Source organism: Acyrthosiphon pisum, chromosome X (genome assembly GCF_005508785.2).
Source record: "Acyrthosiphon pisum isolate AL4f chromosome X, pea_aphid_22Mar2018_4r6ur, whole genome shotgun sequence".
NCBI classification, from domain to species: domain Eukaryota; kingdom Metazoa; phylum Arthropoda; class Insecta; order Hemiptera; family Aphididae; genus Acyrthosiphon; species Acyrthosiphon pisum.
Window position 1 is genome coordinate 66,564,671 of NC_042493.1, and position 14,770 is coordinate 66,579,440.

At 32.3% G+C, this 14,770-nt stretch overlaps 1 protein-coding gene across 1 annotated transcript; it reads right to left on the reverse strand.

Annotated features, from left to right (window-relative positions):
* Positions 1-257: 257 nt before the first annotated feature.
* Positions 258-11,889, reverse strand: LOC100168575. The gene is made up of 9 exons (XM_001948964.5): positions 11,773-11,889; positions 10,340-11,292; positions 7,895-8,155; positions 6,880-7,240; positions 5,908-6,567; positions 4,842-5,180; positions 3,778-4,121; positions 1,377-1,984; positions 258-1,301 (listed from the first exon to the last, which is right to left on the reverse strand). Exons 2-9 carry the CDS (start codon positions 10,598-10,600, stop codon positions 893-895), a joined length of 3,243 nt encoding a protein of 1,080 aa, XP_001948999.2. The 5' UTR covers positions 10,601-11,292; positions 11,773-11,889; the 3' UTR covers positions 258-892.
* Between the last annotated feature and the right edge of the window lie 2,881 nt (positions 11,890-14,770).

Sequence of the window (14,770 nt, forward strand, 5' to 3'; positions counted from 1 at the left end):
TACAAAGATATAATAAAATACATTTTATGGATATTCGTATAGTTACGTATATTTTATATTATTAAAAATATTTAACAACAAACGATGATAAAAGAGAAAAAAAACTATAACAATCTCAACAATAACAACGATTGGCAATAGAATATTATTATTATAAAACTAAAACTATACATACATATATATTGTATAAATTGTATATATATATGTATGTACACATTTTTAAAAAAATACGTTTGTCTATAATTAAAATAGTCATATTATAAATATCTATTATATTTCAATACATAAACGTACATCCACAATGTTCGTATACAATTTACACATACAACAATAATTTGGGTAAGTTTATGAGAGGAGGGTATTATGGTAAATAATTATGAAAAAAGATACGTAAGTGTCACAAAAATTCTAACAAAAATAAAGATATATGGCAGAAGCAAATTTACTATTTATTGGAAATAAATAAACGCTCATATCAACATTTAGTGTTGCCGCCACTACGACTATTGATAAAAAAAATAAAACAAAACACTACAACTATTGTAAAACTATTAAACACTACCCACAGACTTCCATACTAAACTAGATAAATAACCCGGAATGTTTTGCATATAATCAGTTGATGTTTATATTCCATGTCTAGTTGTAAAAATAAATAGCAATATATAAATTATATACTATTATGTAATATACAATATCAATGATTACCAATAGAATGATTGATCAATCAATTTCCACATTAATTTTCCAATCAAAATAATGTATCACAATGCCTCATTTGATTACACGAGTTTTTTTTATATCTTAAGTAGTTTAAAAGTCTGTGATGTCTACCGCTGCTATTAATGCCGCAACACCACCCAGAATACTTAGGAGCAATATGACGACGTAATTACCGCAGACAGGCCTCCAGCATTTCGACGAAGAGTTTGTTCATTTTGACAACGGTTGTACCACCGCCACTGTTACCGTTACCTATAGATGACAATCGGTCAGCAGCTGTAGATTGCCTAGTAAAACCTACTCCAGCACCTGAAGCGACTGCGTTTTGTGGTTGAGGTACTTGTGTGGCGACAGCTATTTGCTGCTGATTTTCCCGGTGAACTCGGGTCCAGTACTGCCGGATTAGTTGATCGGCCTGCCGAAGCGCGGGCAAACACATAAGCAATTGTACGAGTTTAGACGAGGCAGAGTCTTTAGATTCTGCGCGATGAGAATGGTGATGATGGTGTTGTTGGTTGTCAACTAATGGAGTACCTCCACAACAATCGTCATCGTCCATCACTACATTGTTGGTGGTCCTGTTCATAAATGTAAGTATTAATTAGAATAAGTAAATAGTAAAAAAACTATTTAACTTTGATAGCTTTACTAACCCGACAACAACTACTGTAGCCGCAGAAGCTTCTGTAGTGGATATGGTTGTACCGCCACCAGTGGTATCCATGTGTTGTTGTGACTGACAATGATGCTGCTGTTGGTGATTGTCAACAACGACAACAATTTCGCTACCATTGTCAAGCTGATTAGGGGCAGTATTGTTGTTGCTGTTAGTGTTGCAGCAACAGCTACAGCAATTGGTAGTCATTCCACTACCGTCTGTAGTGGTTGTTCCACTGTTGCCACAACAATCCATAGTCATGGCTGGCGTAGAACAACAATTAGTACCACCATCACAACAACAATTTGAAGCTGCCGCCACCGCCACGGTCATCTCCAGATGGGTTTGAAGAGCACGGGCAATGGTGGCACGAAACTGCTTGACAGCTGACTGCTGCTGCTGGACAACCACTTCGTCGCCTTTAGTCACCGATCTGTTGGTACCAAGATTCTTTCCAGTGGATGTCGCTGTCGTTGCCGATGACGATGCTAATGTTAGATCATCTGAATTAGCTAAGACTAACGCTTTGAGCAGGTAGTACTGATCTGAAGTTAAGCCTTCACCGCCATTTACTGCCTTAAATTGTCGAACTATATGAGCCGACTAAGCAACACACAAACCATTATCAGATATTATTAATATTATATTATTCACATTATTCAAAATTATACTATATTATAATTGAATAATTTATTTTACGCTCTTAAATTATGCAATTAAATATTGGTTTTGTTACATTTGAGTAATTACGTCTATATGGATATTTTACAGAGATGATGGCATATGGGGACATGGGATTTTACATAGGAAAATATTATACAAGAAAATAATCGATGGGAATTTAAATATTAGGAAATATTTACACGGGAAAGTAATATTCAGGAATAATGCATTCTTATGTGTTTTCCCGATTTTGAAATTCCCGTGTAATATTTTCGAGAATAAACATTTTTCTGATTTTAAAACTCCTATAAATTACTTTACCCTTTTTTATTTTCCTGGGTTTTAAATTTCTATAAAATAAATTCACAAATTGTATTATCCTGATTTATAATTTCCCGGTAAAGGTTTTCCCTATTGTAATATATTTTTATGTTTATAATTATTGTTCTCCCGTATTATTTTCCTATATTTTACTTTCCCGTTTTTGTTATTCCTCAATATAACTTTCCTGGATTGTATAGCCATTCTGTAAAGACCACTGGAAAATCAGAACTATTAAACTATAAATGTATCGGTACAAATATACAATAATAAAGTGACCTCATAAAATGTTTCACAAATTATGACGTGTTACTTTTTATGTTATTTGAGATAAATATATGAAGAGACGTGTTACAGTTTTATTTATAAGCCGTTTCTGTTAGTGATATATAATGAAACTAAGATAAGTAGTTTATGCAACAAAACGGTTAATTAGTCGGTATATTATGTAAATAAGTATTAGTTTTATAGGTACAATAAAGCTAAAATAAGCTTATATATTAAAGATGTCAGAATAATGGACTATAAAATCGTATTTTAAATGCCCATTAGAGTTATCTACTTATCTCTCAATTACGGACAACCGGAAGATTTTACGAATAAACTGTATATTTTTATGAAATAGGAGAAGAACACTTTCTTTTATATATAAACATTAAAAATATTAAATATATATATATAAATTTAATATGTTTTTGGGCTAGCTATACAACTTTTTTTATTTTGACCAGTTTACGTAACGCGTATTAACGTAACATTTATCATTATTACCCATCTCCCCGAACATATTAATAAATAATTTTCCTTGTAGGGGAAAATATCAAAACGTAGCATGCTACGTTTTAATGTTTTATGTATTTCTAATGCTGCTGCTGCTGGTGCACCCATTATTTTTTTATCTTATTATTGGTTATTGGGTATACACAGAGGTGAAATTCTGGTTAAAAGTTATATACCATGTATATGCCCCAACCCTCCAAGCCCAAAACACCTAGTTAAAAATTATGTTACTTAAAATTAGACAAGTATGTTTTGCTAATATACTATTAAATTTTAACATTGCTGTTTTCGGGCCGTAAACCACTTTTTTTTTCTTCTCACTGATTTTCGCGAGGCCGATTATTGTAACGATTTGTTTATTCCCATAGAAGCGCAAATCAACAATTAAAAATTTAATTCAATATAATTCCCAACAAAATAATTCCACAACACCATACCCAAAATCATATCTATGATTCCTTAATTTTCCTCTGCAAGGCATCTAGGTGCATGCTACTTATAATTTATACAAATATTTTTTATTTTAATATCGTAAATAATTATTTTAAGGATTTTTAAAGAGTAGAAAACATTATGGGCCCATAATACATTTATAATATAGCGACATCTCAAGACAGGTCCATAATACTAACCAAGTTGTAAATGTCCAGCACAGTTGGAGTTGTTATCACTCCCGTACCGCTAGTCGTACTAGTGGTGGTTGTTGAACCATTTGACGACGAAGAGGCGTCGTTAGTCGTTGAACAACACTCTTTAGCCAATCTCTCGTCCAACCAATAGTCTGTAGCATACCGCAACCTAAGACCATTGCCACTACATTCTTCACTGACAACGCCAATACTATTAATGTCACTACCGTCACCACTTTGACCATTAAACTGTTCCAAGGAACGGAATGCCGTAGTTAATGTCAATAGTTCTGCCCAAGTCGATTGCAACAGGCGCATCTGGTCATTGAGCGATAGGTCAGTGAACCCTACAGGTAAAAATACATCTTGTCGATATTAAATCACGTACATATCGATATAAATATTATAAACAAATGTTAATGTGTATAATATTATGTACGATTTGTCGTATAGACCAACGGTTACTTAAGTGTGCGTCACAGTGTCTTTATAAGGGCGCCGCGCTGCCGTAGAATTTTAAATGGTCCAAAAATAAATTTGAAAATCCAACGATAGTGGAGACGGAGACGATTACAATTATGTTAGTAAAAATGTATCATTTAAATTAAATAAATATATTCATATCACTCATTACAATTTTTACTGGTTTTTATGTAATTTTTCTATTTTTTATAAATATAGTCCAGATATGACTTGGGGAAGGGCACCCTGAAGGTACCAAAACTAAGGTTCAAATAGGGCGTCGCGAGCCAAAAAAATGTTTGGGAACCCCTAGTACAGACCAAGGGAATTTTTGTTGGGTAATAAAACGGGATACCTACACACTTGAAATGACTTAGGTACCTTGATTAACGAACAAGAAAACTTGGGAAGTAATTATTTATCTACAATTGAATTTATAATAAATTAATTTTAAACAAAATAGATCTTAAAAATCGGAGAAATTTTCAATATTATGTCCTACTTAAAAATATATTTTGCACAAACGTGTAACTTATAAAATACCTATAATCAATGTAAATATATTATATTTACGTATGCATGTATAAATTAATTTGTATACGAACCGGGTATCTGCTTGGCCCAACCAATGGTGCTTACAAGCTCTCTGTCATATAGTTCAGCGAGCGTGTGCACCACCATAGTAGCCGCCACCGTTGGTGACGACGCTGCTGTTGCTGACGATGAGGACGATGACGATGACGATGGCGAAGACGTTGAAGATATACCATCTTCGACTAGACCACCACCCATCGTTACCGCAGTCACCGTTCCTTGTTGTACTCCCAGCGTCGAGGATTGTGTGAAAAACTCCATTGTGAGGGCAGCGTTAGTTAATCCGTCCCCGCCACCTAATAATGTTGGCATCTCTGGTTCACATTGTCTAAGAGCTTCCAACATTTTTTCTAAGAAAACCAAACGGACAAAATGTATTATTAACATAATTTAATAAAAAGACGTAAAATAATCAAAAGAAAAATATAATATTTGTAACTACAGTGCATAAGATGTTTTAATATTTAAGAGCACCGAATCTGTTGGCTCCGTCTTAATGTCTTATGGACGTATATATTAATATATATAGATAATATACAATATATACAATATACCAAATTTCAAGCCGTTCAGCAGAAGCAATTTTGTGTTATTAACTTTAGTATTAAAGTGCATTTATATTATCCAACTTAAAATTGAGAACATAATCTAGGGCATCTTGTAGGCTTATTGTATTAATATTTTTATTTTAAAGTGAGTCATAACTTACTAGAATATGTAAAAAACTACAATTTTAAAACGCTAATAACTCGCTTTAAAATTTAAATATCGATAAAAACTAATAACAGCCTTTGAAATACCTTACTTTTAAGTTTAATTTTAGGTCAATTCAATATTATAATAACACAAAATTGGTTTTGCTAAATTCAGATTTTTTACATAAGACAGAGACAACGTCATGGTGGTTCAGTGCCTTTTTCATAAAATATCACAATTTAATTCAACTGCCGGGTTATTAAATATTACATAATATGAATAATTGTAACATTTAACATTTTAAATTCACCAATTCTACAGCTAATTTACTTATAACCCTTTTTTAAAACAATTTAATAAAATATTGACTTTAAGACTTACCACACTCCTTGATTGCATCAACTGCAGTTGTAGTATCATTACAACAACACTGCTGTTCATACTCTTGTTTGATATACATGCTATCATCGTTATTGTTATTCCAACCACCAGTTCCTCCCCCGCTGCTGTTAAGCAATCTGTGGTGATGATGCTGGCTGTTGTGTGCCGAAACTGCTGCGGTTGTACCATTACTACCATTTGAACACATTTGGCGAGGTACTGAAGTCAATTGTTGATGATGGTATGAATGGTGGTGATGGTAGTTTCCGGTGGTAATAATTTTGTTGTTACTGAAAGCATTGTTAAAAGACTGCTGTTGATGGTGGTGATGATGAATAGACGATGCAGCATTGTTGTTGTGCGTATGATGATGATGATGGTGGTGAATAGAATTATTAACAGTTGTCGCTGCGGTAGATTGTTGTTGCTGATGCACAGTTTGCGGTGCTGATTGGACGACAGAGATCGCCGCAGTAGGTATAGGAGTTGATGGCTGTCTTCGGTACTTTTGACGACCACCGCGCACCCGATCCAGACGCACGCCTTCCTTAAGCATACCGGTCCTCAGACATTTCTGCATCCGACATGCCTGACATGCTTTCCGCCGTCGCTTATTAATTTCACAATCTCCACTGGCAGGACATGTATATTCGATGTTACCTTCATATTAAAATTAAGTATATATGTAATTTACATATACCTAATACAATTTATTACATCAATACATAATGTATTACAGATAGTTACTACCAATTAACCATTGTATATTCTACAATTTTGTATGGCAGGGGAATTGGTAGTAGTGATAATGGTAGTAACAAAAGATTGTTGCTGAAATGATAACGTAAAGGAATATCACTTCTTGATGCTAGGGAATTCAGAGGGTCAATTAAATGCAAGTGATGAGAGTGTCATGTAGGTAAATCATAAGGAAATAGGTTTAAAAAATACAGAACATGGGCTTGTACAAACCCTGTATGGTGCGCTTGAAGAACGCCTTGCAAGCTTCACACGATGCTACACCATAATGAAAGCCTGAAGCAACATCGCCGCACACCAGACACAGGCGTCGTGGTGGAGGTGGTGACGAGGAAGTGGCATTGGTGCTGTTGTTGTTATTGTTGGTGACAACTGTCACCGCTGCTGCCGCTGTCATATTATGCTGTTGTTGTTGATGATGGTGCTGGTGTTGTTGATGATGATGATGATGGTGATGCAAGCTATCACCACCAACCACGGCTGACATAGAGACATCTTCTTCTTTAATCATTACAACGGTAGTAGAAGGCGGAATTTGTTGCTGCTGCTGCTGTTGGTTATGATGGTGTTGATGCTAAGAAAAGAACAAAAAAATAAAGGTAAGTGCTTAATAGTATTTATTAAAGCTTAGTAAATGATTTATACTAAGGTTATATTTTTAATAATTAGTTTATTACAATTATGCACGCTAATAATAAATTTAAATAACACTAGATTTTGTGAGTGATGTACGTCTATTAATTGTATCAGTATACACATGGCAAATGACAACAAACAGCCGATTTATTACAGCGCAAACTCGGCACAAGTCAGTATTATTACATAACCAGCCACAAATGACATAATAACAATAATAAAATTGTAAAAATATGTGCATTTGCATCACGATATCGGTGATCCACTATTATTACCACACAACAGTATAGTGCAATAACAATTTTATATGGATTATGAATTATTCAAATATAGCTACAAGTATTATTTAAATGTGAAATTTAATGTATATGCGAATATATATTGGCAAGAAATACATGGTGAATAATAGTATTCTTTTACAAAACACCTAGTAAAATTGGTATGCAAAATTATATCATAATTGAATCACTTATTTAAAAATACGCCTATTTTTAAAAAAAAAATTCCCGAGTCCAGTGTTTTAAATCGTAATATTATTCAGCATATTTAAAATAATTAAAAAAAAAAATTAACTTATGTTTAAAAATGTTACCTGTTGAAGTTGTATCCCTGCTGCTGCAGTGGTGCTTGAACAACAGAATTGAGCAACTGATGACGTTGGTTGGCGATGTCTGCCGCTTCCAACACTACCAGAATCAACAGATACTAGCATAAGTCGTTCTTGGCGATTGTTGGTGGTGGTTGATGCTGACGATGACGTGATGCTATCAAATTGCTGATTGTGTTGAATCTGGAGTTGTTGATGTTTAGCTGCTGCAGCAGTTAATCTAGGCCGGCGGTGACGACGATACATCTGTAAGCAAATAAATAAAATGTAACAGTGGTACCTAGTTTGTACAGAATATTATTAAATATATAAAAAAGTATCTAGTATAAAGTATCTCTAAGTACTGGGGTACCAGGTAACCACTATATATAATAATTAGTAATAACTAATTACAAAAGTGGGTTCAAGAAATAAAACATTCAATTTATTTTTTGGTTCAACATAAAATTTACAAGAATGCTATTGACAAATATTAAATTTTAAAATCATTATTTTTTTTTAAAGCTTTGTAAAATAGGTACTAGTTTTTGTATATTTTTACTTTGAGATAATGCAGATGACGACTGAACAAAACCCAGATTTTTTCCCTTAGAGTGTGTTTACCATAGAACTAAAACCAACAATTATTTAGCCTATGCACCTATACTTTTATTCTTTGTTTTTGTTATCAATTCGTGATATTTTTTTAGCTAGTTGTGGGGCAACAAAAAAATTCAAATGTTTTAAATATAACTTAACAAAGTATAATAAATTGATTCTGGATACACCACTGATTTTGATAAGCAATATTAAATATTTATTATTTTATTTTTTAAAAAATAAAAAGATAGAAAAATAAGTTTTTGGTTTTATAAAGATATAATTATTTTTTAAATGTATAAACAATTATCTAAATGGAATGAAGGTGTATTCCTAAAAAAAAGTTTTAAAAATTTTATGTTATAAGTACCTAATGGTTAATGAAGTCAGAAATATGCTCAGTTACCTGGCACAAATATCTAATATGTTATAATACAAGTGGAAATACATGAACATTTTTGGGGGGTGACTACTTATTTTTCAGGTGTTGAAGGAAGAAGAGTCATCTACTATTGATTATTTCAATATTGGATAACTGTATACATGCTCATAATGAAGATTTTAAGTGGTTTAAAAAAAAATTATTTGATGGTTTAATAAGTAATTATCAGTCTGACTAGACCATTAGCAAAACTGGGGGGGGGGGGGTGGTGCTAAAAGGTATTTAGCGTACCCAGACTCATAATAAACAACCAAGAAACCTGAGCCATAATTCTTCATTTTTAAATAGTTCTTATATTTTAACAAGTAGGTAGGTATTGTTTTTTTTTATTGTTCAAATTCATTATTTTAGCTGGTTAAATAAATTAGATTTTATTTCAATCTGCCTCTGATCATAGTGTTTTGTACTTCCTTACTATTTAATACATTTAAATTAAGCAAGAGACTGGTTCATTGTGTGTTAGTGTTCTCAAAGGTGTGATCTAACAACAAGTTTATAGTCCAATACCTAAGTACCTATATGATTTATCATTAATCAAAAATGTATTATTTACAAAAATAGTATAATACCTACCTACTACATATTTAAAACATTTAAGTTGATGGGTAATTCATGGGTAGTTCATGGATTTACCTACGTTTAAAGAAAATTATTTGCAAAAATTGAATCTGATTAATGCAGATTAATGTAGGTACTTGGTAATTACTGTTATTTTTTGAAATTACTAATTACAAAATATTTTGATGAGAGTAACTAGTTGAAAAAATGTCTTGGTGTCAATTTTAAATAAAACATTTTAGATAAATTTGTTTACAGTACAGAACATGTGTATTCACAATATGCATAACACTAAGAGTGCCGTGAGTATCAATTTCATTCGAGATTTCATTACACAACTAACATATTTTTTGTGCCATATGTACCTATTGATATTTGATAATGATACACATATTTTCTAATAGAAAATCCGAGGGAAAATCGCTTATTTTAGAAAATTATAAGAATTCAGGAGAAGTTGAATATTTTCAGTGACACTATTTTGTACATTTGTATACGCATAAAAACATACTTAGAATATACTTCTCCACAAAACTGTTAAAGCTTAATATATTATTGATGTCTTAAGACTTAGAGTAACAATAAAAAAAAAAAATTCCGGTCAGAATGGTTAGTTTTGTTATTTATGGTCTGGCATTCAAAACGTTAAACATAATTTAATTTAACATAATGTAATTTTTTTTTTATATATATTACCTACCTACCAAAAAAAACTGTTCATTTACGGTTTTATTCTATTATGATGTACCTATTTAATATATGAATGTATCCAGAAAATTTCTCTTGATTAATTATCAGCAAAAAAATATAGATGACATCTTGTACCTACCATAATTTCATTCTATACTCACATCTTCTATTTCGTTAGTATCGTGTTGCTGTTGATGTTGCAAGTGAATCAGCTGATGTTTGGTTTCATCGTCGTCCTCCATATTTTCTTTCTTGACATAAATAAGGGTTGTAGTTGTTGCCTCGTCATCTACGGCAAAGTCATCATCACGTCCGTCTACTCCCACAAATGTTGTTGACGCCGTTACATCGGATTCTTCAACAACCACGGTAGAGCGACGACCATTTCCACCACCACTACCGACAACGTTGACGCGATGCATAACACCCAGTTGGTGGCTAACTTGCTAGATGTTGCCCAGCAGGCCGACGACTTCGGGTTCTCGGTCTTGCAGCCGATAGTAACAGTGGCAGCAGAGGAGTCGTCTGTTCGGAACCGTCCGCGACAATTGCATTCATCACGTGTACACAGCGTTCGATCTCGATACTCGCGTTCCAAGGGCTAGCCGTCGAGTGACGTATCCCCGACTCGAGGAATTCCGCGGACGGCTCAAATATAATAAAATAAGGATCGAAAAAAAATCGCCTAATCTGTGTCGGTTATCCAACTGCCATTAAAACTGCACGGCCGTCCGGTTTACTCGCTCGCACAAATCAAACGCGCGCCCGCCGTACCTGGAAAGCGGAGAGCAACGCGCGCAACCGTCGGCCGTTTACGACGACTCTTTACGATATTTTTTTCAATGCCTATATTTTGTTTTTTTTTACGGAGAAAAACAGACACGATTGATGATACCGTCGGTGTGCGAGTGTGCATGTGTGTGCGTGTGTGTGCGTGTGATAATACGTCGTTGTCACCGCGCACGCGCAAACACCTCCGCCTACCGATGGCCGGCCGCCACTTGGACTATGATATTATTATCTATAGATACGGTGTCGGCACTCGCCGCTGAGGCGGTGGTAAACAGTGTATTTAACGTTGGCAATTTGTTTGCTGACGGACGGACGCTATTTCCTATAATGAAAAAAAAAAACATAATTTAATCTAATATTTTTTTTTCTCACACGTACAGTAATAGGTGGTGCCAGGGGCGAGCGCGCGCGCGTTCGCGTGAACAAATAAAAGCACCGACCGTGGTGTTGTAACTCGTAAGTCGTCGTAGTCGTCGACGGGTATGTGTAGGAAAAAAAATAGACTTATTACGTACACGCAATACGCATCGCACTGTAAATGCGTTTTATAAGCTTTGACGTGCGTTACGAAACGTCTGACGACGACTAGAGCTATGTATTCAATGAATACTTATAATATTTTATTTTATTGAAAATAATATAATTGTTAAAATAGTTATCCAATAATAATATTCGAGTAGCCCGGCCAAGGCCGTAGAACGACACCGTTGTAGTTCTAAACGACATAGTATAATATGTAATATTATAATAATATTGTTAGGTGGTACATATTATCTACATTATAATTATTGTTACAACTTACAGCTGCAGTCGACTATACGGGTTGGTCCCTCGGTGGATGGTAGGAAGGGGCGACTAGCGATGCACAATGCACATTGCACTTACCGCGCCGTGAACAAGTCTGGTGCAGTGACGGCAGCGGTGTTACTGCAACAGCCTTCGAAAAACCGAATTTATTAATTATTAGGCATTACAATATTATGTCTTGTGTCTATAATATAATATTATTGCGGGTTTCTCGCTTTTCTATCGTTAATAGTATTATTATCCAAATACATTAACTCACGTTTATATTATATTATTATATCTTATTATGAACTCGACAACTCGCCACCTAAATACGGATTTATACGAATAGGTTAATAAGTTAACTATACTATTATTATTGGCATATTATGTTATGTCTAGAAGTGCGAACGTGCAAAATGCAATCCATCTCACGTATACATTTATTCTGTATTATGTCATATTATACAATAGTACTTTGTGGCCTGTAGTAAAAACAATTTTTAGTTTACATTTAGAATGTAAGATATTGGTTCATTGAGGACGGTAAACTGGATAATGAAATATAATGATAGGTATTTATTTGTCAAGTGTTTGCCAAGGGAGGTAGGGAGGGAGAACAATAGAACATAATATGGAAAGTTTCCATTGGAAACATGGGTAATTAATTAACTGAGCCAATATGTTATCACTTATCACTTATGCTATGCTAGTAAATGAATGTATTATTAGTTATCACCTACCTACTATAAAACCTATCCGTATGTTACTGTTTTCTGTTACTTATACATATTAGTAATTGGTACCTTCCTACGATAATAAAAGATGATGAATTTGTCAACAGTAAACTAACAGTGTAATTTAAACATTATTGAAATATATAAACTAATATTATACAGTATTTTCTATATTATTGGATCAATGGAACCACTTATCAAAACGAATAAAAATATTATACCTAATATATAAATATATTACCTAATGATTAGGGCTTAGATGATTTTTACATATAACATATTTATAATGTTTTGTAACCATGCTTATTTAGAAAGTATTAATACAGAAATATAACATTTAACAATTAATATTGTAATCATTAAATTATTTTAAACTAATCCAAAATATAAAGATAACAAAACAACAGACTAATAATGTTGGTATAGCTACACTATAAATTAATATTTAGTGCTTAATACCTATACTTATTGTCTGCATGATTAAAATAATTACATTTTACATAGGTACCTTAATACTACACGTCTACACAATTGTTTAAATTTTTGAAGATAAATGAACGTCGATTATCGACTACACATAATAAATTAGATAACGAAAGCACCTATTCAAACACTCTAATACACTATAAAAACTTATAAGTTATATTAATATTATACACAAGCAAGTGCACACAAATATATAAAAATATTTCCAATTTAAAATTTGAAGAATAAATTAAAAATTATTATAAATAATAATTAATAATTATTAATATTGAACATATTGCATATAGCATAATATATACTCTTGAATAGATAAATAATACCTATTACCTAAATATATTTTTCTTTGTTCATCGAGGTAGGTAAATTGCAATTAAAAATATAATTGATTTAATACTTAGTATTTATAATTTACATATTATATAAATACTAACTCAAGATTATAAACTTAACTTAATAATATTATATTTATATACCTATATATACCTATATCTACCTAGCTAATGATTTAATAAATAATATAGTGTGGGTGTTCCAGCGTTAAAAACTTTAAACGAACTAGCTGTCATTTCACATTGGATTGTGACTTGTGGTCTACGTGGACATTTGGTATACCACAAAGGCACAAAGTAGGTATATTTTAATTTCAGAAAAACCAACAGTGAAAATTGTATATGTATATTATATAATCATAGTGTATACAATATATCTACCTACCTATAAATGTACCTTCGTTATTGTTGTAAGTTAGCGTCTAATAATCACTGGATTTGTTTGCAAGTACTGCTTAAACTAAAACAATTATATTATCATATAATAATTTTTAAAACATAATTTTTTATAATAGACACTTGTAATGTTTGGCTGCCAAAATTTGGCATACACTTTTTTAGCCTACCCAGCTCCCCTCCATCCCAGAAAAGAAAAATTTTAATTGCACCTATATGATAAATGTCAAACAGTCGAAGTATCAATATATTAAAGGTATACCTATAGTAAAATTTTTCATATTTATATATATATTATATATATAAATATGAAATTTTTTTCTAAACAATATAGGTACCGTCATATCGAGTTTTATAAGTACCTACTTCGTCATTGATCAGCCATCAACTGTAATGATATCGTTACATTTTAATTAAATGATAAAACATTAAATAATTATTAAATCATTGAATACAAAAAATGAATCTAAGCGCAGAGCGGGGACAGTCTGCAGCATGTAAATATACCTATAAAAAAGGTAAATTCAATTTAATAAAAAGGTGGGTAAGTGGATTTCGCTCTGCTGTACAGTAGGTTACAAGTGGGTCACTGTATAATGGATGGTATTAAATTTGAATTCAATGATATAATATCATTGTATAAGAAAAACGATTCTGAGCGGAGACGGTATGTCAGCCTAGGTATAAGACATAATATTATATATTATAGTCTATAGTATTTAAAAAAAATTTACCTATAATAGGTACTTATAATAAATTCCAAATTAATCATATCATAATATCTATTAGGTACTTATAACGCGTTATACATCAACAACAAACCATGATACTATCATAGATATATAATAGTATACTTACTTTAGAAGTTTCAAGTATACCCAAGAATAATATTATACAATCGCAACAAAATAACTAAAATAGTTATTCTAGGTTTTTAATATGTAATTTCGTCCAAATTTGTACTTAAAATGACTATAAAAATAAACTGTGTAAATGTATTTTTTAAATTTTTTGGTAACAGAATTAATTACTTACGTGGAATCTTGTTTTAAATTTTCAATTCTTA

Excerpts from the sequence above, each read along its gene's own strand:
- LOC100168575 (XM_001948964.5), bottom strand. The coding sequence starts at position 10,600 with ATGCATCGCGTCAACGTTGTCGGTAGTGGTGGTGGAAATGGTCGTCGC. Across the intron at positions 8,156-10,339 it reads ATACTAACGAAATAGAAGAT|ATGTATCGTCGTCACCGCCG; the intron begins GTGAGTATAGAA and ends ATTTGCTTACAG. Across the intron at positions 1,302-1,376 it reads GCTACAGTAGTTGTTGTCGG|GACCACCAACAATGTAGTGA; the intron begins GTTAGTAAAGCT and ends ATTTATGAACAG.